The 20,933-nt window shown below is 50.8% G+C and overlaps 1 protein-coding gene across 8 annotated transcripts in view; it reads left to right on the top strand.

Moving 5' to 3' along the window:
• The first annotated feature begins 6,950 nt into the window (after positions 1–6,950).
• CHD4 (chromodomain helicase DNA binding protein 4) overlaps positions 6,951–20,933 on the top strand; it is a 30,558-nt gene continuing 16,575 nt past the window's right edge. For 2 of the 8 annotated variants that reach the window (XM_060658595.3, XM_060658593.3), the window contains exons 1-22: positions 6,952–7,103; positions 7,973–8,150; positions 11,820–11,941; positions 12,160–12,375; positions 12,590–12,708; positions 12,834–13,075; positions 13,325–13,452; positions 13,699–13,834; positions 13,987–14,165; positions 14,355–14,594; positions 15,116–15,319; positions 15,442–15,647; positions 16,021–16,152; positions 16,233–16,329; positions 17,184–17,375; positions 18,072–18,272; positions 18,438–18,575; positions 18,852–18,973; positions 19,068–19,241; positions 19,593–19,734; positions 19,820–19,951; positions 20,067–20,184. In XM_060658595.3, the coding sequence (XP_060514578.1) occupies positions 8,051–8,150; positions 11,820–11,941; positions 12,160–12,375; positions 12,590–12,708; positions 12,834–13,075; positions 13,325–13,452; positions 13,699–13,834; positions 13,987–14,165; positions 14,355–14,594; positions 15,116–15,319; positions 15,442–15,647; positions 16,021–16,152; positions 16,233–16,329; positions 17,184–17,375; positions 18,072–18,272; positions 18,438–18,575; positions 18,852–18,973; positions 19,068–19,241; positions 19,593–19,734; positions 19,820–19,951; positions 20,067–20,184 (3,340 nt within the window). In that variant the 5' untranslated portion in view covers positions 6,952–7,103; positions 7,973–8,050. Of the gene's footprint in view, positions 7,104–7,707; positions 7,822–7,972; positions 8,151–11,819; positions 11,942–12,159; positions 12,376–12,589; positions 12,709–12,833; positions 13,076–13,324; positions 13,453–13,698; positions 13,835–13,986; positions 14,166–14,354; positions 14,595–15,115; positions 15,320–15,441; positions 15,648–16,020; positions 16,153–16,232; positions 16,330–17,183; positions 17,376–18,071; positions 18,273–18,437; positions 18,576–18,851; positions 18,974–19,067; positions 19,242–19,592; positions 19,735–19,819; positions 19,952–20,066; positions 20,185–20,933 lie in introns of those variants that run through there. The other 6 variants (XM_060658597.3, XM_060658598.3, XM_060658600.3 and 3 more) reach the window with 6 other exon arrangements.

The following is a 20,933-nucleotide window of genomic DNA, read 5'->3' as shown; positions in this document are numbered from 1 at the left end:
CTCCTCTGTTGGATGGTCCCTCCACAGGGTGAGAGTAGGTGGGAGTAGACACACAATCATTGGTCTTGAAATAAAACAAATTCAGGAGAATCACAGCCAAGGTAAGGGGTCCCAAAGCGGCAGAGAGGCTTCTCTTTCAGCCCTGAACGATCTTGAGGAAAATTCCTACTGGGTTGCCACCTGGGGTCCCATGGAGGAAATGGGGAGGGGGGGTGTTTAATCTCACAACATGGACTTTCTTCTTCACTCTTAGGAGACCCTGAGACAGAGGGAGGCTGGGTGGTCACCGTGCCATATCCTTTCCAGGGGAGATAGCACTGAAAAGTGCAGTTTCTCACACAGGCCTTGGGGAACACAAAGGCTCTCAGAACTTCAGAATTGAACAAACCTAGGTGGTACTAATTTCAGCTCTGTCACTTCTTGACAACGTGACTTTAGCAAGACACTTAAACTCTCTGAACCTCTGTTTTCTCCTCTGTGAAATGGGGATCATAGTATCTACTTGTTGGGTTGTTGAGAGATCCATGAGATCACCTTTGAAGGGCACCTGAGAGAAATCCCATAAGGGGGAGCTCTCTTTTCAACAGGAGTGTGGGGAGGAGATGCTATTGGTAAAGTCTGTTTGTGATGCCCAAGGGGAGTGTTTCTGGAAGGCAGCAAGGGCTCCAAGGTGAATCCTCACCCAGACAGAGCTCTGCCAACAATCAGAACTAGGGCCAGGGGATGGGTGGGCAAGGCAGGCTGGGCAAGTTTCCATGGTGCTAGGTCAAGTAGACAGTTTCCAGGGGCAGTGACTGGCCTGTTGCCCTCTGGGGGCACTGTCTCCCCACTAGGCCTAATAATGTCCATCCCACAGACAGAGGAGTCTCGGGTAGAAAAGTGCCTGAAAGGGAGAGGAGAGGGGGCATGGGATGAAGAACCAAGCAAAGGAGAAAGGGCAAGAGAGGAGGCTGGAGGGGAAGTAAGGGCCCAGGCAGGCACAGGGTGGGGCCCGGAGAGGGGCCTAGGGCAGGAGGGCGGGAGAGAGCCCGGGAGGGAAAGCGCCGAGGAGGGAGGAGGGAGGGACAGGGAGGGAGACCAGCGGCGCTGACACAGCCTCGATGTGTGGAACGGGCTGGGGTTTGGCCCACAGGTCAGGCGTCTGGCAGTATTATGGGATGGAGAGGCCTTAGGAGACAGGGAGAGTATTATGGGCTGGAACAGCCTTAGGAGACTGGGGAATATTATGGGCTGGTGAGGCCCGGATCCAACTGGAGGCGGGAGGAAGGGGTGCGGGGCGGGAAGGGGGGGTGGTGGTGGAAGGGAATATTATGGGCTGGAGGCCTCCTGCGACCAGAGGCAAGAGTATTATGGGCTGGCAAGGCCTTCGGTGGCCAGAGGGGGGAGCAGCGGGGGATGGCACCGGCTGCATGTGACTGAGGGGGGGGCCAAGTTGGGGGGGTGGCGAGTGGGGGTGGGGGAGCATATTATGGGATAGCTCTTTGTACCTACTGCGGGGACTGCTTCTCCAGAAGATATTATGGGATGTCGTGTGTGGGAGGGGGAGTGGGGCTGGGGGGATTATTATGGGATGGTGGTGCAGAATGGGGAGGGCCTGAGGAGCTCTTCTCCAGCCCCCCCACCCCTTACTCTCTTTCCATCCACTCTAAGGTCTGCCTTCTCTCTCAGACGGTCCAAGGGGAACACCTGAAATGCACCCCCCCTACACACGCACACACTTTGAGCACCTCAACCCATCCTAGGCATCTCCCCTGACTAGCAGACACCTCCAGGGTGCTCAGGGGGAAAGGCAGCCCCTGGAGAATGGGGAGCAAGCCCCAAAGCAGGGCTGTGGTGGCCAGTGGACCACACCTCCCACCTGCACGGTGTCCCCTTGGCTTCCTATCCCCTTGGGCCACTCTCCTCCCTCTTCTTCCTCCACAAAGTGGGGACCCTTGATCCTCTTCCCCTCCCCCCTCCCCTCCATTTCCTCTCCAGCTCCCTCCACAGCCGTAACCAGTAAAACAGGCGGCCAGCTATTATGGGATGGCTGCTCCCGGCAGCTCTGCAGGGAGGGGGCGGTCACCGCGGAATGTCTCTTGTGGGTGGCTATTATGGGATGGCCGCCTCTCTTTTTTTGGGGGGGGTGGGGGCTAGCAAGGAGAAGGATTATTATGGGATGTGCCCTGCACAGCTGGGTGGGGCTGTCCTGGGTAGGTGAAGCTCTGGGGAGGGGTGGGGGGTGGGGAAGGAAAGGAAGGAAGAGGGAGGGAAAGGAGCTGTGGAGGGTGGGGTGAGCCCTGGAGCCAGACCTGAGGCCTGGCAAGAGTAACTGGCTGGAGAGGTTCTTCTGTGACAGATGTTTGAAGGGGCCCCTGGGGCAGGCTGGAGCTGGTCGAATTTGAACCCTGGACACCTGGGTCCTTTTGCAGCTTGTGAGCTGCATGGTCGCTGAGTCCAGGACCAGCAGAGCTGGGCTGGCGGTGAGAACGCCTGCGTTCTGGTGTTCTGGCTGTGTGGCACATCAGAGGGAGTGGTGCTCCTGGGTGAACACAGTACCCAAGTACTCTCCTCCCCCTTGGCCTTCCTGGATTTTGAGCCTTGGGACCATAGCTCAGGTAGCAGGGTTGGGCCAGGGGGGGCTTTGCAACCTTGCAGTCATACCCAGGAAACAGAGGCTCTGTTGGTTTCTGAGGGACGAATGCCTAGCCTGTCACTACAGCTCCCCCCCCCCCTCAAGCCCTGCGCGACCTGCATCCTGTCTAGCCATCAGAATGCACTGTCACTGTGGCTTTTTTTCCCCTATGTTGTCTTTCCAAACTCCTTTTCTGATAAAGCAGGAGAACACTGGTCTCTTAGACCTCTTATGTGCAGAGTTTCTGGGGCTTACACAGAACGGAGATGCAGAGAGAGCATGTGCTGAAAACTCCATGGACAACCCACTCTGAGTGTTATTCTAGGTTCTTCTGTACCACGGGATGGAAACAGAACTCTAAGGTAACCGGCTAGAGAGGCTGTCCCCCTGGGTGCGTTAATCAGGAGATTATCCCACCCTTAGTCTCTGTGGGCCAATCATGCTAGTGGTTTATTTATAATTTATCTGGAAGGGTAGCATGGGGCCAGGGTAGGGAGTGGGGGAGCATAGAAGCATAAAGACCACAAAAGCAATACATAAACACACACATCCCAGCCTTCTCTGGAATTCAAGAAGAGAGAAAGGGATTCTAACATTCTTGTGGCGGTAGCAGGGAGAGGTGGGGAGTAAGATGACAAGGGGATAAGTGGGTAGAACTTGCAGGGATAGGGGCAGGGAGGGCTGTGGGGGACAAAAGCTATCAGTGTTTATATCATGCACAAAGCTGTGACTACCCAGTTATAAAACTGTCTTCCTGGTTTACATTACGAATCATTGTAGTAATGTGGTATATATATGATGAAAAGTCTGTGGGGCAGATGGAGATATTACAGAAGGGAATTTGAGGCTGAGAGGCAGGCTGGATCCCCTAGAGAAAAGGAGAGAGAGGAGGGCACAGTAGATACTGGCGGCTCTGTATACAAAGGAGTTAAAAGAAGGTATACCCACATTATGGTATCTTAAAAGAGCTCCCTCCTCTCCCCTAAATGAGTACAAGCTTCATCTTTAGTACTTGGAACAATCATGGGGGAGGATTTGCACAAATGAATGGGGCCCAATCTTGGTGTCATGAGAATTGAATGAGGAAGACCGTGGCAGCTTTGCAGAATGGGGGTAAGGGTCTGCATACCACATGGATGTGGCAAAAGGATTGTCCAGGGAGTTAAGTCAGGCAGGAGTTGGTGGAAAGATGTATCAGCATCACTTGTGCTCCGCTTAGAAACAAAGGTATGTTGACTTCCTAAAGCAAGCTCTTGTCTCTCCTGAATTTATTTGTCCTTGCCAGATCTCCAGCCCTGGGTTCCAGGGGGAGGGCAGAGTCCTCTGGCCAGGCCCTTTCTCTAGGAAAGTTGAGATTAGGAGGGCAACGCAGAGATGGTGTGAGGTTGATCCTACTCACGTCTGATCAGGAAGGCCCCTCCTAGGAGGAAGTTCAAGTTTCTCTTCAACCTGTCCCACTGCCACAGGTCTTGGATTTGTGTGAAAAAGGAATATGAAAGCAAAGACAGACATGCTCTCGGGCTTGGGGGTTCAGAGCAGCCAGGCAGTGGTGATGGGACACTCATTTTCACTTGGATCCTGGTTCTCTGGGGATCAGAAAGAGGGCAAAGTGACAGGTTTATGGGTTCAGGTTCTCTGAGAGCTAAAGGGTTTTAAGATTGGGCTCTTGGACTTTCTAGGGCTGGGTCCCCAAGGTACCTGCAGGATAGGCCCAATTAGGGAAGGGGAGGGTATATGTTGAAAGGCTACCTTGTGACAAAATTGAATGAAGAAGGCATCCCGCCGGAATGCTGACTTGTACATGGGAGGAGGGAAGATGGTGAATATTACACATCAAAGGGTTTTTTTTTTTTTTTTTTTTTTTTTTTTTTTTGGATGGAGAATGAGGCTGCAACAAGATGAGGTCATGATCTCATGGTTCATGAGTTCCAGCCTTGCATCCAGCTCCGTGCTGAGTGTGGAGCCTGCTTGGGATTCTCTCTCCCTCTCTCTCTGCCCTTCCCCTGCTTGCTCTCTGTATCTTTCTCAAAATAAATAAAAATAAACTTTAAAAAAAAGGAGGGCAGATGATATTATAGGATTTCAGTATTAGAAACACTGGATAGCTGAACATTGCTTTCCAATGAAAATCCCTTAGTTTGGTAGGGAACAGATAGGAGATATCTTGATTACCCATCTATATTGTAAATCCTTTTGGAATACCTTCCACCCTCTAGAAGGACTATTAAGAACCTCTACTGGGATCTGATCTCTTCTCTCTCTCTCTCTCTTTTTTTAGTTTATTTATTTATTTTGAGAGATAGAGCAGGAGAGAGGCACACAGAGAGAATCCCAAGTAGGCTCTGCACTGCCAGCCCAGAGCCTGACTCGGGCCTTGAACTCACGAACCATGAAATCACTACCTGAGCCGAAATGAAGAGCTGGATGCTAAACTGACTGAGCCACCCTGGAATCTGATCTTTCCTGAGATCAGTTGGGATTTGTTTTATTCTCTGTAACAGGAAATGGGAAATAGCACTCAGTAGTTCTTCCTGGACACCGGATATTCTATCTTCTCTCATAGTTTGATGGATTATTTATACTTCTTGGAGGGAGGCACCTGGGGTCCTTGCATTCCCCATGGTGTCCAGCTTGGTGCCTTACTAGGTACACAGTTGTCGACGTCTGTTGGATGAACATGAGTAGTAGCAGTGAGTGAGTAGAGGGAAAGCAGGTCTAGACTCTTGGTATCTATATAGAAGGATCCTCATTTCACATTATGGTGGAATGTCCATCCATAGGAGTGACCCACGTGTGTTGATGAATGGACCACCTGACCTGGGGGAGGCAGGGTGAGGTGGGAGGAGGACTGCTGGAATGTTGAGAAATAGTCTAAAGACTCCTTTCTAAAATAGGAGTTTATAATTATTATGGGATGCTGTGGGGTAAATTAAACTTTATCTAAATGGCTCATTTGGCCAGCATGGTATTTGATTGGTCTTACTCAAAACTAAGAGCTGGAGGTAAGTATCTGGAGAATAACTGGATTTTGGTTGGATTGCGTGGGACCCTGGGTTGACTCTCAGTTCCTGAGTGTCTGGAAATGGTGAGATGAGGAAAGGTAGGGTTTGTCCTAGACAGCAAGAGGCTTTATGCCAGGATACTGCTTTGGCCCAGAAAGGGATGAAGGTGTGTACAAGTTGGGGCGGGCACAGGGCAGTGTGGGTAGCCTGCTTCACCCTTGTGGCTCTGGTTGTTAGAATAGACTGACAGCCAGTGGAGGTGGGGGAGGTATGACTATGAATATTATGGGATGCCTGGCTGGAAAGGTATAGGGGTGGTGGCTGGAGATGAAGCATTATGGGATGTGAGGCTGGGTTGTGCTAGGAGTATTATAGTATGTCTGGTGGACCACAGGCTCCTTGACATTATTATGGGATATCAGGGTGTGGGGTAGGGGAGTAAAATTATGGGATATCTTTCCAGTGTTAGAGGAAAGGAGATTAGATGACCATCTCTGTAGGGTGCTGATCATTATGGGATATGTCTTTGACAGGGAGAAGTGGTTATCATGAGCTGTGGAGTTAGAATGAAATGTGTGAAGGCTGAGGGTGCTGGTGTGAGGATCTAGACCCTAGCCTGAGCTGCCCTCAGCCCCTGCAGGCTAGGGGGTTGGTTATTATGGGATGCCAGTATAGAAAGTAGGAAACTGATTATTACGGGATGTGTGTGGGAGGAGGCCGAAATGTCCGTTGTTGTAATGTGGTGGGGGGGTGCGTTTCTGACTATTATGGGATATCAAACTGGGGGTGGATGAAGAGTGGTTATTATGGGATGTCTGTGGGGGATGGGGATGAATATTATGGGATGTGAGGCTGAAGTGCTGGGAGGGGTGCTTATTATGGGATGGCCATGAGAAGGAGAGGTGACGAATTATTATGGGATGTCAGCATTAGGGCCAAGAGTGAAGAAGTTGGCAAAGGGTGGCTATTATGGGATGTCTGAGGTGGGGAAAGGGTTAGTTGCAAAAGGTCTGCAATATTATGAGATGTCAACAGCCTTGGCATATAGGTGTATGGAGTGCGTGTGTGTGGGGGGGTGGTGTGTGTGTGTGTGTGTGTGTGTATGTGTGTGTGTGTGGGGGGGGGGGGGGTGTCCGTGTGTATTATGGGATGGCCAGGAGGTGGGTGGTTGCCCGGGTGACACGCGCGCGCGCGCTCGAAGGGGGCGTGGCCAGTGGTTGCCTGAGCGACGAGGGGGCGGGGGTTGCCCGGGAGACCTAAGGAGGAGGGTGGCGGTAGTGGAGGGGGGGTTAGAGTTGGTTGAGGTTATTATGGGCTGTCCGTGGGGGGGCGGGGCCTGTGCGGTGGGATTTCCCGGCCGGTGTTTCGGGCCCTTTAAGAGGCGACGCCGGAGCCGGAGCCATTTTCCCCCCTTCGGCCGCGGCGAGGAGGAGCCGGAGCGGGAGTGACACCGGGCCGGACCCAGCGCGACCTGCGGCGGCTCCGGGGTGAGGAGAGCGCGGGGTTCCCAAAGAGACGCCCCTCTCAGCCCGACCAGCCCCCAGGCTCATCCCTCCACCCACCCCTTCCTCAGACGTCCGGGACTCGCGGACCGCCCCCTGCTTGGAGGAGCTGACCCTTCCTTTCCTTGGCCTGCAGGGCGCCCTGCCCCCCCCTCCCCCGCCCTAAGCCGGCCGGAGTCTTGCTCCCCTCGACTCCCACCTCGGGCTTGGTCTCCCACAATGCCCGGCGCCCGCCCCCTCGCCCTTTGCTCACTTGCCCCCCGGGACACGTGGCCCGGCCCCCTGCCTGGTGGGCGCTCCCTCGGCCCCCACGTCCCTACCTCCAGCCCCCTGGAGCCCTGAGCCTCCACGCCCCCTCGGCCCCGCGGCTCCTCTGGAGAACCTGAGTTTGTCCCAGAGGACAGCCTTTGGAGAGCTGCCCTGTCTGGGGACTGGCCCCTCCCCAGGCGCAGGGAGGCGCCCCCCCACCCCCAAGTGACCTTGTGTCCCCGAGCGCCTCGCTGCCTGCCGCCTCCCCCGGCCCCCCCCGCGCCGCGGCCACTCGGACACCCCCTCCCCCCGTCACACCCTGCTCTGTCCAGCCCGGTTTCTCCCCTCCCCAAGCCTGCACCAGCCTGCCCTCGGGGGCGTCGCTCCCGTTCATCTGGGGGGGCTCCAGTTGGGGAGCCGGCTTCCGGGCTGCCCTCGAGGAGTGTGGAACTAAGTTCAGCCTGAGTGGTTCGGGTGCCCTGCTAGGGTGGCTGGGGTGGGGGGGCCGCTGGTGGTGGTGGGCGGAAAGAGCGGGTGGGTGTGGGGGAGGGGGACAGTGCGCGTCACTGACTGTTCTCTCTTTCTTCCCCCCCTCCCCCGCACAGTGACTCGGGCCAGTGTAGAGGGCCCCAGGCCGCAGGCAGGAGCAGCTGGGCCAATTCCCTGGCCGGGAGCGGAAGGGGATGGCGTCGGGCCTGGGCTCCCCGTCCCCCTGCTCGGCGGGCAGCGAGGAGGAGGATATGGATGCACTTTTGAACAACAGCCTGCCCCCACCCCACCCAGGTAACATCTTCCCCAAGGGCCCAGGGCAGGAAGGAGGCATTTGGGCCCTCCCTAGCGACTCTGGTGAGGCAGGGTTGAGTTTCTCTCTCTCTCTCTCTCTCTCCCTCTCTCTCTCTCTCTCTCTCTCTGTGCAGAGTCTGAGGTGGAGGGCATCCGAAGGGAGTGGTTCCCTTCTGCGGAGCTCTTGTGGGAGGGGGTGGAAGCCATGTGCCTCCTGGGCTCTGGGACCAAGATGCAAGCTTGCTGCACTGTCTGGTCTTCAGGAATGCTATGCAGGTCCCCGTTGAGGGAGCTCTCTGGGCTGGCAGACCTTACCTTGTGTGGGTCCTTGGAGAAATGCAGGTGGCTGGGACCGCGGGGGGCGGGGGGTGGGGTGGGTGGGGGTGGGTGTTGAGGATTGCTTGCTGGAGACCAGCCGGGCATCTGTGTTAGCAGGATCTTGTGGTTGCTGCTGTGGAAAGGAGAGAGGGAGTGCTGGTTACTCTCTATCTGATTATTTTTAGCTTCTGATCAGTTACCGGTTTTCTGTGCTGTCTCAACTGTGTGAAGTTTGAATTGCGCTCCTCAGCTGGGTTGTAGAGCGCTTTTAGCCTGCAGGTTGCTGGAATGTTTCGAGTGGGGAAATGATGGGGACTAGGGGTAGGATGTCACAGCCTGAAGGTTATACTAGGGAGCACCCCCTTTCTCTGGCAAGTGGAAATAATCCAGACTTTTTTTTTCTTAGAGGCTTCTACCTCTGCGCAGGTAGCCTGGGGTTTGGGCTGGTGGCCTGAAGTGTTTGTGTAGGTGTGTTGGGGGTTGTTCTGTCTGTGTTTAGGGGTGGCTCCTTGGACTGGCCAAACTCGTATGGTTATAACCATCCTGCCTGATTGGAGTAGCCCTTGTCTGTTCTCAAATGGTGATTGATGTCATGCATCTAAGTGGATGTCTCTCTCTCGCCTGTCTTTCCTTTTTCAGAGCCCTTAGCTAAGTCACCTATTTGTTTCCTTGACCTTTTTTTTCCCAGGTGTTTGTTTTTTTGTTTTTTTTTTTGACATGCCATTTCTTTATTCTCTCTGTTTATATTTACTTATTTTTTTTAAGTTCCGGAGCTTGCTGGTTCTGTTTTTGTTTCCCATCAAACATTTTTCACTTCTGCCTTCTTCTTAGCTCCAGCAGCAAGTTGAGGTGTTCTGGGAAAGATGTTTCTACATTGGGCATTTTCTAAGTGGAAAGTCTTCATTTGAAACTGAGGTCTCTTTGGAGAGGGGCAGTCGTGTTACTGAGTCTTCAGCTGTTGGGATGAGAAACTTAGGCTTGAGTCTCATCATCCTTGTGTAGGGCAAGGTGGCAAATTTCTGTGCTGTTGCCCGAGGTGGGGGTGGGGTGGTGGTATTAGTAACCTGATCTGATCCTTTCTGTGAGGGGCAAGAGAAGTAGACTAGTGCTATCTAGCCAATATTGGTTCCACATCTTGGCTTCCCATTGGGGCCTTGGTCTGGGGCTGCCCCCCCATGTTGATTGGGAGCTGTGCAGGCTCCCAGGGTGAACTCTGCCCCAAGCTGTAGCATGACCCAGTTTTTCCACTTGCCACACCCCATTCCTGCCCCTTTCCCAAATCTTCTTTTATGTCTCAGCCACTTTGCCGCTTGTCATGTCAGCACATTATCTGCCTGAGAAGTTTGGGGGTCTTAGGTGGATGGGTGTCCCCTTCACTTGCTTGGGCTTGTCCTTGTGCCCAGCTCCAGCTTTTATGGAAGGGAGGACGACGAGGAACCGAAAGATTTAACTGATTAGTGAGGGGGACGACATGGGGATTGCTGGGGAGCAGCCTTAAGAAAATGGTTCTTTCTGGTAAGATCCAGGCTGGTGTTCCTTTCCCAAGGGAATGGGAGGGGCTTTCTTGTGCCTGGCCTGATCCTGGGCTGAGTGGGGGGAGGCTGATGGTGCTTTGTCAAGCTTAATGTCTCATGTTCCCTAGTATCTGCCTTGCTCAAGAAGGGCGGAGTCAGAAGCATATTAGGGCTAGTTCTGGGGGTCAGGAGCGAAGAGCATGTGTAGGATTGAAGGAAGCATATTATTGTCCAGCACTGTCCAGGTGCTGCTCCTTTTTTCTTGGTGTAGACATCACTCCCATATGTTGGATAGGTGGCTCCTTCTAATCCGTGAGAGGTGGTTTAGGATCTATTGCTTGGACTCTTGGGGAAGGTAGGTGGTGAGGAGGAAACTGAGTTTCAGAGACTTCTGGTGGGTTCCCATTCCTCAACATAAATCTTTTGGATATCAGAAATTTGAGGTTTTATGTTCTGACCGCAGCTCTACTGAGCCTTTGTTAAATCTTAGTACTGATGATTGAAACAATTATTATGATTGAGGGAGTAATCTCGTCCCTCTTGTAGTATTACCTTCATGTCTGTCTTGGGTTTCTTTGCGTAGGACATTAGAGTGGCCTCTTGAGAACTGTGTCATCCCAGAATAGGTGTTAGGAGAAGTGGCATGTGGACTTGGGGCCAGGTAGTAATTTGGGAAGTCTTTGTGAGGGTAGTCTTTCCCCGGCTACCTCTATCAACCCCACCCCCCTCCCCTGCTACTTCCTGTCTGTCCTATGTTGGCAGCTGGGTGCCCTGGGCTGGCTTCTGCGGTCAGGAGCCATTTTCCCTCTCTTCAGTGGGTGAGGCACTCCCTCCTTCTCTCCACTCCCTTCTCCACTCCCCCCCTCCCAGGGCGGGGGTGGCTTAGGAAGAAGGAGAGAGAGGAGGGAGGAGGGAGCTGGTGTGAATGTGTGTTAGTTACAAAGGAAGCTGCCTCCTGGCCTTCTCCTCCCCCTCTGTGCCCCTTCCCACCTATCCCTGCCCAGGAGCTCTCAGTATTACCCCAGGCTTTGTGTGTGCTCCCAGCCAGGGGAGGAGGTGGAGCCAGATGGGAGGAGGATTGGGGGGGGGGGGGGGGCGGTGTGTGTGTGTGTGTGTGTGTGTGTGTGTGTGTGTGGAGGGGATGGTGACAGCTGGGCTGATTTGGGCCCCTGGGGAGAAGAGGCTACTGACCCAGGAGAAGCTGGGAGGAACAGTGGAGCTGGAGATGGGGAAAGGAAATTATGTTTGAGAGTGGGTGTGATATTGGGCTGGCAACTGAACCTGGGGCTTGGTGGGGGGTGGGGTGGAGTTGGTGGTTTTGAGCAGTGATGACCCAAAGTGGGGAGTGAAGGGTGTGGTTTATGGGACCCCTGAACTGATACCATTCTGGGAATGTCGTGAAGGTGTATTCTCTTGTTTCGGCCTTCTGGGTAGGACCTTTCATTCTCACTCCCTGGTTTATAGAATACTTGGTGGCCAGTTACAGGAGAGCTAGACCTATTTCTTTTATTTGGTTAACTCTTAGCAGCTTAATTCAGCTGCACTGGTGAACATATAGAGGACTCCTATTAGGGATGAGGGAAAGGAGGCAGGGGTCTGGACAGCTGCCTGAGGTGGGCCTGCTCTGGCCTGGCAGGCCTATTTCGGGTATATACAGCTCTCTCTTTGTCTGTTTTTGTCCTGAGTATCAGCTTCCTTCTGTGGAGAGTATAGCAGTTCTCTTCAGTGGAATCTGGGACAAGAGGTGGGGGAATAAAGTCTAAAGCCTCTGGATTAGGCTCTAACCTTTTGCTATTGATCTATTCTCTACCTACCTTTCTCTGCCAACTATGTGTAGAAAATGAAGAGGACCCAGAAGAGGATTTGTCAGAAGCAGAGACTCCAAAGCTCAAGAAGAAGAAAAAGCCTAAGAAGCCTCGGGACCCTAAAATCCCTAAGAGCAAGCGCCAAAAAAAGGAGGTGAGTGGGTGACTGGATGTTTTGGGGAATAAGAGGAAGAACGGAGGAGCTCTGTGAAAGGTTGAGGCGTGGGGTGGGGGGCGCGGTGGCGTGGCATTTGTTTCTTCTGGAGTGGTGGGCCAGGTCCTGGGGATGAGCCTCCGGGCTGTCCTGAGGTCAGCATGTGTGTAGCATGTGTGTGTCTGTCTCCCTCTCCCTCTCCCCCTTCCCTGCTCCAGCGTATGCTCTTATGCCGGCAGCTGGGGGACAGCTCTGGGGAGGGGCCGGAGTTTGTGGAGGAGGAGGAAGAGGTGGCTCTGCGCTCAGACAGTGAGGGCAGCGACTATACCCCTGGCAAGAAGAAGAAGAAGAAGCTTGGACCTAAGAAAGAAAAGAAGAGCAAATCCAAGAGGAAGGAAGAGGAGGAGGAGGATGACGATGATGATGATTCAAAGGTGCCTGGATCTCTGTCCTCTTCCCTATGCTTGCTGTCAACTTCTGTCTTTTGTCTCCCAGATACTCCACTGCCCCTTAGAATGTTTTCTCTCCCTGTTTATAATGATTTTCTCTCCACTCTCCTCCCCTGGTCTTGCAATCTTTTGTTTCAACTCATTCCCTGAGCAGGGGTGGGCACTAGATGTCAGGTGTTTGACTTTGCTCTCTCTGCAGGAACCTAAATCGTCCGCTCAGCTCCTGGAAGACTGGGGCATGGAAGACATTGACCATGTGTTCTCAGAGGAGGATTATCGCACCCTCACCAACTACAAGGCCTTTAGCCAGTTTGTCCGGTAACAAGAGGGTTTTGGGGCTAGGGGAGGAGAGTGCTTCTGTAATCTCTTTTCACTTCTCTTTCTCTCTCTCTTTTATTCTTAAACTTTTCCCTCTTTGCTGTTCTTGTCCATCTTTCCACCAGACCCCTCATTGCTGCCAAAAACCCCAAGATTGCTGTCTCCAAGATGATGATGGTTTTGGGTGCAAAGTGGCGTGAGTTTAGCACCAACAACCCCTTCAAAGGCAGTTCTGGGGCATCAGTGGCAGCAGCAGCGGCAGCAGCAGTGGCTGTGGTGGAGAGCATGGTGACGGCCACTGAAGTTGCACCACCTCCTCCCCCTGTGGAGGTGCCTATCCGCAAGGCCAAGACCAAGGAGGGCAAAGGTGAAATGGGACCCAATGGGACTGATGTGGGTTTGGGATATAAGGACAGAGAAAACATGGAGATGCTCTTCTATCAGCCTAAAGATAGAAGTGGGAGGGAGGAATGAATCTTGGATTTAGGAGGGACATTTGGGAAGCTGGACACGGGGAAACCAGCTCAGGTAGAGAACACTTTACTGTCTTCCCCTCTTTCTGCCCTTTGCTGTGCATTTGGATTGTGTGATCTTACTTGCACTCTTCTGGTTTTAGGTCCCAATGCTCGGAGGAAGCCCAAGGGCAGCCCTCGTGTACCTGATGCCAAGAAGCCTAAACCCAAGAAAGTAGCTCCCCTGAAAATCAAGCTGGGAGGTTTTGGTTCTAAGCGTAAGAGATCCTCGGTGAGAGCCCAGCCTATCCCGTTGGTGAGGGTGCCAAATCTGATAGGATGTTACCTATGTCGGGATCTAGCCTTCACAGTAGGCATGTAAGCATGGGGAGAGTTGGCCCTAGAACAAGGTGACTAGGCTCCTTACATGATAGTCCTTGCTGGGATTCTAGCATCCCTAGTAAAAGAGGAATCCCTTCTCTAGCACTCCCCTTCCCTTGGCTTCAACCTCTAACCTTCTCCTTTTTTATTCTGTCAGAGTGAGGATGATGACTTAGATGTGGAATCTGACTTCGATGATGCCAGTATCAATAGCTATTCTGTTTCTGATGGTTCTACCAGCCGTAGTAGCCGCAGCCGCAAGAAACTCCGAACCACTAAAAAGAAGAAGAAAGGTGTGTTTCTTTTTTGTATCTGTGTGTGATGGGATGGGGTGGGGATGACTGGGGAAGAATATCCCTAAGGAGATAGGAGTTGGTTTATTTTAGAGGGGGTGGGGGGAGGTAGTTTTTTTCTAATAACTGGGCTTTCCCTCTTCCTTGCCCAGGCGAGGAGGAGGTGACTGCTGTGGATGGTTATGAGACAGACCACCAGGACTATTGCGAGGTGTGCCAGCAAGGCGGTGAGATCATCCTGTGTGATACCTGTCCCCGAGCTTACCACATGGTCTGCCTGGATCCGGATATGGAGAAGGCTCCTGAGGGCAAGTGGAGCTGCCCACACTGCGTGAGTACCTGGCCATTGTGGCTTTTTGGAACCCTCAAGAGGAAGGGTGGGGTGATCAAAGATCTTTAGGGCTTGGGTGGTGTTGCTGCTGTGGACTTTGGGAAACATTCAAAAAAATGATGAGTGTGGTTCAGACTTGGGTGGGTGGGTGGGGGGTGGTAATAATCTGACTCTGGACTTTTACTGCAGGAGAAGGAAGGCATCCAGTGGGAGGCTAAAGAGGACAATTCGGAGGGTGAGGAGATCCTGGAAGAGGTTGGAGGAGACCCTGAAGAGGAGGATGACCACCATATGGAATTCTGTCGTGTCTGTAAAGACGGTGGGGAGCTGCTCTGCTGTGACACTTGTCCTTCATCCTACCACATCCACTGTCTGAACCCCCCACTTCCAGAGATCCCTAATGGTGAATGGCTCTGTCCCCGTTGTACGGTGAGTTAACTGACCCCAGCCAGGGTGGGATGTGTGGATAGTGTAATCTAGCAGAAGGGTTTATCTCTTCTATACGTAGGCATCAGGAGGCTGAGGTGCAGGAGAGGTCATTGGAGAACTGTATCTTTTAGCCCTGAGATAGGTATTTTCCTTTCTCATGCAGTCTGGGGATACTTTTGCCTGGGAAAATGTAGGACTAACTTTGAACAGAGGAGTTGATGCTCTGCCAGCTCTCTTAAGGAGAGTAGAGCACTGTTCTTCCATCCTAGAGCATCCATTAGGTCTTGGTAGTTTAGAATGGTTTAATAGGGCCACTTAATTGCTTTTCAGTTGCTTCATAGAGAGGAGTTCTAGGCTCCAGAAGTGGAGAGAGGGAGTTCTATTATTCTTTACTGGAATGGTTCTTTTTAAAATGAGAAGTGTTATTTTAACAATTCTTTGATAATGTTGAGGCTGTGGGCTGTATCATTTCCTCCCCTTGGTAATGATTTGGTGTTGAATCAATCATCTTTTTCTCTCAGTGTCCAGCTCTTAAGGGCAAAGTTCAGAAGATTCTAATCTGGAAGTGGGGTCAGCCACCATCTCCCACACCAGTGCCTCGGCCTCCAGATGCTGATCCCAATACTCCCTCCCCTAAGCCCCTGGAGGGGCGGCCAGAGCGGCAGTTCTTTGTGAAATGGCAAGGCATGTCTTACTGGCACTGCTCCTGGGTGTCTGAACTGCAGGTAAACCTGGGAAGGCTAGAGATCTGGGGGCCACAATGGAGAGGGTCATGAAAAACAGCCTTGTGGATGGAAGGAGTGAATGCCACTCCTCAGTGACTGAATCAACCCCTTTCTGTTTGCAGTTGGAGCTGCACTGTCAAGTGATGTTTCGAAACTACCAGCGGAAGAACGATATGGATGAACCACCGTCTGGGGACTTTGGTGGTGATGAAGAGAAGAGCCGAAAGCGCAAGAACAAAGACCCTAAATTTGCAGAGATGGAGGAACGTTTCTATCGCTATGGGATAAAACCTGAGTGGATGATGATCCACCGAATTCTTAACCACAGGTACCAGAGGAGCTGGGCCAGACTGGTGGCTGTCTTGGGCATGCTGGAAATAGGCAGCATGTCCACTGGGAGACTGCTGCCAAAGGAATTGAGGAAACAGATGTCACCAGTAACTTAAACTTGGAAGAGATGTATGCTCCATACATTATTATTAACTGACTGAATCCTGGTATTTGAACCATAGAAGACTAGATAGATGTAATTTTAGGTCCAGAGACTGGTATGGTAGAGACTCCATATATGTGGCATTTGGCCTTCCTAGAAGTCTGTTTGGAACATACATTACTGGCAGTATTTGAAAGCGAGGCTTACTTAGGAGAAGAGGAGCATGGCCTTCTGGTTCTGAGGACTTTTTTTCTCCTTGACCTTGCAGTGTGGATAAGAAGGGCCATGTCCATTACTTGATCAAGTGGCGGGACTTACCCTATGATCAGGCATCCTGGGAGAGTGAGGATGTGGAGATACAGGACTACGACCTGTTCAAGCAGAGCTATTGGAACCACAGGTGGGTGACTTTGGTGAGGTGTGGAGTTGGTTCTTACTGAGAAGGACCTTAGGCAGCCTTGTGTTGTCTGTCTTCTTTAGGGAGTTAATGAGGGGTGAGGAAGGACGACCAGGCAAGAAGCTCAAGAAGGTGAAGCTGAGGAAGTTGGAGAGGCCTCCTGAAACTCCAACAGTTGATGTGAGTTGGGGCAGAAGAGGGAGGGCACAATTTGTTGGGTTGGACGATATATCTTGTGTCCTCCAGTCTATCGATGGCACTCTGCCAGTAGGAACTTCAGAGCTAGAATGCTTCCCCACTTCTCCACATCTCTGTGAACGAGGGAAATGCTAGGATCATTTTCTCTTTGCATCATCAGAAAAATAAAAACATAGGACATATGCTTTCTACGATTGAGAAAGTGTTAAGAAACTTATCGGAACCTGGGTCTTCTGACCCTTAATTCAGGGTTCAGTTCCTGTGGTTTTATTTGTGTAATATAATATGAGGACTGTTAAGGTGAAAAAGATGACTCCAGGGGGAACATATGATTATTTACCTGGTGGCTCCTGTGTAGTAGAATTATTGTATTGCTAGGGAGGCTATGATGTGTCTTTCGTGAGATTGTAAGACCAAGATCTCTGATCGCCTGATAGGTTAGTTGCCTTGCTTCCTGGAGGATACTAAATAAAACACAAAATTACAATAGCTATTAAGGATATTTTCCCCCTACATTTCTTTTCTTTTCTTTTCTTTTTTTTTTAGTGTTTATTTTGAGAGAAGGGGGCAGGGAAGAGCAGAGGGGGGGAGACCGAGGATCCAAAGTGGGCTCTGTGCTGATAGAGAGCCTGATGTGGGGCTCGAACTCACAAACTGTGATCATGACCCAAGCTGAAGCTGGATGCTCAACCCACTGCACCAACCAGGTGCCCCTCCCCACAATTCTTTGTGGCTCTTGAGGATCTAGTGAGGATGTGTGAAGAGGAGGCAGCTTCTGTCTTACGGAAGGAAGGGAGTTCCTGGCCAGCTCTTCACTTCTTCCTTTCATTCTTCAGCCAACAGTGAAGTATGAGCGACAGCCAGAGTACTTGGATGCTACAGGTGGAACCCTGCACCCCTATCAGATGGAGGGCTTGAACTGGTTGCGCTTCTCCTGGGCTCAGGGCACCGACACCATCTTGGCTGATGAGATGGGCCTTGGGAAGACTGTCCAAACAGCAGTCTTCCTCTATTCTCTCTACAAGGAGGTACGAAAGTTGGGGCTGTGAGGTTTTTGTGTATGGGTATTTCGTGTTCGTGGTCTTTTCACACAATGAGGAGAAAGAAAAAAGGAAGAAAAAAATTGGTCCCAGACCTTGAAGAACACTGTGGAATGACATGAAGATAGACGCTTTTTTTTTTTTTTAAGTTTGTTTATTTAAGAGACAGAGACAGCACGAGTGGGGAGGGACAGAGAGGGAGAGAGAGAATCTCAAGTAGGATCCACACTGCAGCTCAGAGCCTGATGTCGGGCTTGAATTCACAAAACGGAGATCATGACCTGAGCTGAAACCAAGAGTCAGATGCTTAACCAACTGAGCCACCCAAGTGCCTCTAAGACAGACATGTGTACATAGAGACAGACTGAGTGGATGGAACCTTGGGTAGAATCAGTGGTGGATGCATAGAGCCTCAGTCCTTGGGGGGAGAATACCTGTTGAGATGAGCAGAGTTGTGGGTGGAATTAGCATGAAAAGACTTCTAGGAAGAAATTGGGTTTTAAACTCCCTGTAAAGGCGAGTGTGACTTTGTGGGAAGGAGTAGGCAGGGCGTTGAAAAGGTGAGGATAGGAGCAGCAGCACACGTGCCAGCCCTCAGCTGGTCCTAGTGTAGAGGTGGGCGCTGGGCCAGCATTGTGTTGGGGCCCTCAGTCCTTATTCTGCCACTTCTCTTCTTTCTCCAAGGGTCATTCCAAAGGCCCCTTCCTAGTGAGTGCCCCTCTTTCTACCATCATCAACTGGGAGCGGGAGTTTGAAATGTGGGCTCCAGATATGTATGTGGTGACGTATGTGGGTGACAAAGACAGCCGTGCTATCATCCGAGAGAATGAGTTCTCTTTTGAAGACAACGCCATTCGTGGTGGCAAGAAAGCCTCTCGCATGAAGGTATCTCACTGGGAGGGAGACCACCTTAGAGAGTTGTTGCTGTGGGCTTAGTCTGCTTAGAGTGGGGTGAGGCCGAAGGATAACAGTTGGGGGGAGGGAAAGTCCCTTGGGTTTGCCTGCACTGGAGGAGTTGAACATTAGTGACCGGGTCACCTGCTTGTGCAGAAAGAGGCATCTGTGAAATTCCATGTGCTGCTGACGTCTTATGAGTTGATCACCATTGACATGGCTATCTTGGGTTCCATTGATTGGGCATGCCTCATTGTGGATGAAGCGCATCGGCTCAAGAACAATCAGTCAAAGGTGAGAAGGAAGTGGGGAGGGAGGTTATGGCCTCCAGTTTTAGTTTTTTAGTGCCACCTACTCATTAAGGGGAGTGTTAGGAGGAGAGGAACTGGTCAAATGGCTTCTGCACTCCTTCCTTACTTGTGATACTCCTTGGTGGTCAGACCTTAAAAGGGAGATGGAAATGGAGGGGAGATGGCAGCTTAACCATTGGGCAGCAAAATAGCTTAGTTTGGAAAGGTATACTGGAGCCCTCTTTTCACTGAATTTTATCTTCTCCATCTGCTTCTCCAGTTCTTCCGGGTCTTAAATGGTTACTCACTTCAACACAAACTGTTGCTGACTGGGACTCCATTACAAAACAATCTAGAAGAGTTGTTTCATCTCCTCAACTTTCTCACCCCAGAGAGGTTCCAGTAAGTGTGTGTTTATCTGTAATCAGCTGATAATTCTGCTTCTAATTCTTCCTGTTGCCCGTTTCCTATATGACTGTCTTTTCTTTTTCTGAAGCAATTTGGAAGGCTTTTTGGAGGAGTTTGCAGACATTGCCAAGGAAGACCAGATTAAAAAACTGCACGATATGCTGGGCCCTCACATGTTGCGGCGGCTCAAAGCTGACGTGTTCAAAAATATGCCATCCAAGACAGAACTGATTGTGCGTGTGGAGCTGAGCCCCATGCAGAAGTAAGTCAGAAGGGACAGAAGCACTGACTCCATTTTGTGGATAGACATCTACTAGTTTGCCAAGTGTTTCTTATTCCTCCCTGCATTCTGCTTCAAGGCATCTGGTGACAGGAACAAGCAAAGTCTACAGAAACCTAATTGTTTGTAGTCATAGTTCTTACTAAGTACTTTATTTAACATGATGGTGTTTGTGCTGTTGGTGTTGGTGGTGCTTGTTAGGTTTCCTTAGTCCTGAAGCAAGATATGTTGGAAGGAAGATCTCAGACCTTGGGACTGTCTTGGGAGTTGTATAAAGGTTATAAGTCCTATGAAGGCTCTTGAATCTGACTTCTCTTTGTCTTGCCCATGTAGGAAATACTACAAGTACATCCTCACTCGAAATTTTGAAGCACTCAATGCTCGAGGGGGTGGCAACCAGGTCTCTCTGCTGAATGTGGTGATGGATCTTAAGAAGTGCTGCAACCACCCATATCTTTTCCCTGTGGCTGCGATGGTATGTTGTGCCTCCTCTCGTTCTTCACTGGGTTGGAATTGCTCCATTTTGTTCAGCGTTCTTTTCTTTTTGCTTCTTTCTTCAGGAAGCCCCTAAAATGCCTAATGGCATGTATGATGGCAGTGCTCTAATCCGAGCATCTGGAAAATTATTGCTGCTACAGAAGATGCTTAAGAACCTTAAGGAGGGTGGGCACCGTGTACTCATCTTCTCTCAGGTATTGTGTGGGAGGAGCTGGGAGCTTTGAGAGGGAGCAGTAGACAACCCTCAGTGACGTGAGGAAAGCAATTACCATCTGACTCCCCTTTAATTAAACTCTGCTCCTTTTCCAGATGACCAAGATGCTGGACTTGTTGGAGGATTTCTTGGAACATGAAGGTTATAAGTATGAACGTATTGATGGTGGGATAACTGGGAACATGCGACAAGAGGCCATTGACCGCTTCAATGGTAAGAGGAAAGGAGTACCTTCAATCCAGGAATTCTCATTGACTCATGTCTTTGGATGGATTACTTGTTCTTGTGTATCTGCTTTTCTGTGTGGTTCTTTTGAGTTTTTGTCAATTGATATGGAAGAATTAAAGCTTTTGAATGCCTTGATTGGAAGAATGTGTTGAACTATTCCTAGCAGATTTTTTTTATTTTGTTGGAGTCTTCGTTCTTTCTGCTGGAAGAAGAGCGTTGTATTTAATTAACCCTTTTCATTGTATCTTGAGGCCCACAGAGGGAGCAGGACTTAACCCAAGCTCAATTAGCAATTTCGTGGCAGACTTGTCTCTGTAGCCACCCCTCCCCCCTCCTCATTTTTTTATATTGTTTATTTTTTTAAAAGGTTATTTATTTTAGTAATCTCTACACCCACCATGGGGCTCAAACTCATGACCACGAGATCAAGAGTTGTACGCTCTTTCTGACTGAGCCAGCCAGGCGCCCCCTCATTTTTTATTTTAAAATAATTTTGGACTTAAAAGTCGGAAGAAAATAATACAGAGTTCACATATATCTTTGCTCAACTTCTCTTAACGATAACAACTTATATAACCACAGTACAACTGTCAAAAGCAGGAAATTATGAGTGATGTCATACTACTAACTAAGCTGTAGACCTTAATTGAATGTCACCAGTTTTCCTCCTAATGTCCTTTTCCTGTTTCAGGATCCAGTATTAGATCCCACATTGCATTTGGTTGTTGTGTCTT

This window comes from Panthera onca, chromosome B4 (assembly GCF_046562875.1).
Source record: "Panthera onca isolate mPanOnc1 chromosome B4, mPanOnc1 haplotype 2, whole genome shotgun sequence".
Taxonomy (NCBI): Eukaryota; Metazoa; Chordata; class Mammalia; order Carnivora; family Felidae; genus Panthera; species Panthera onca.
Note: the sequence above shows the minus strand (reverse complement) of the source record. Positions and strands in the feature narration are given on the sequence as shown.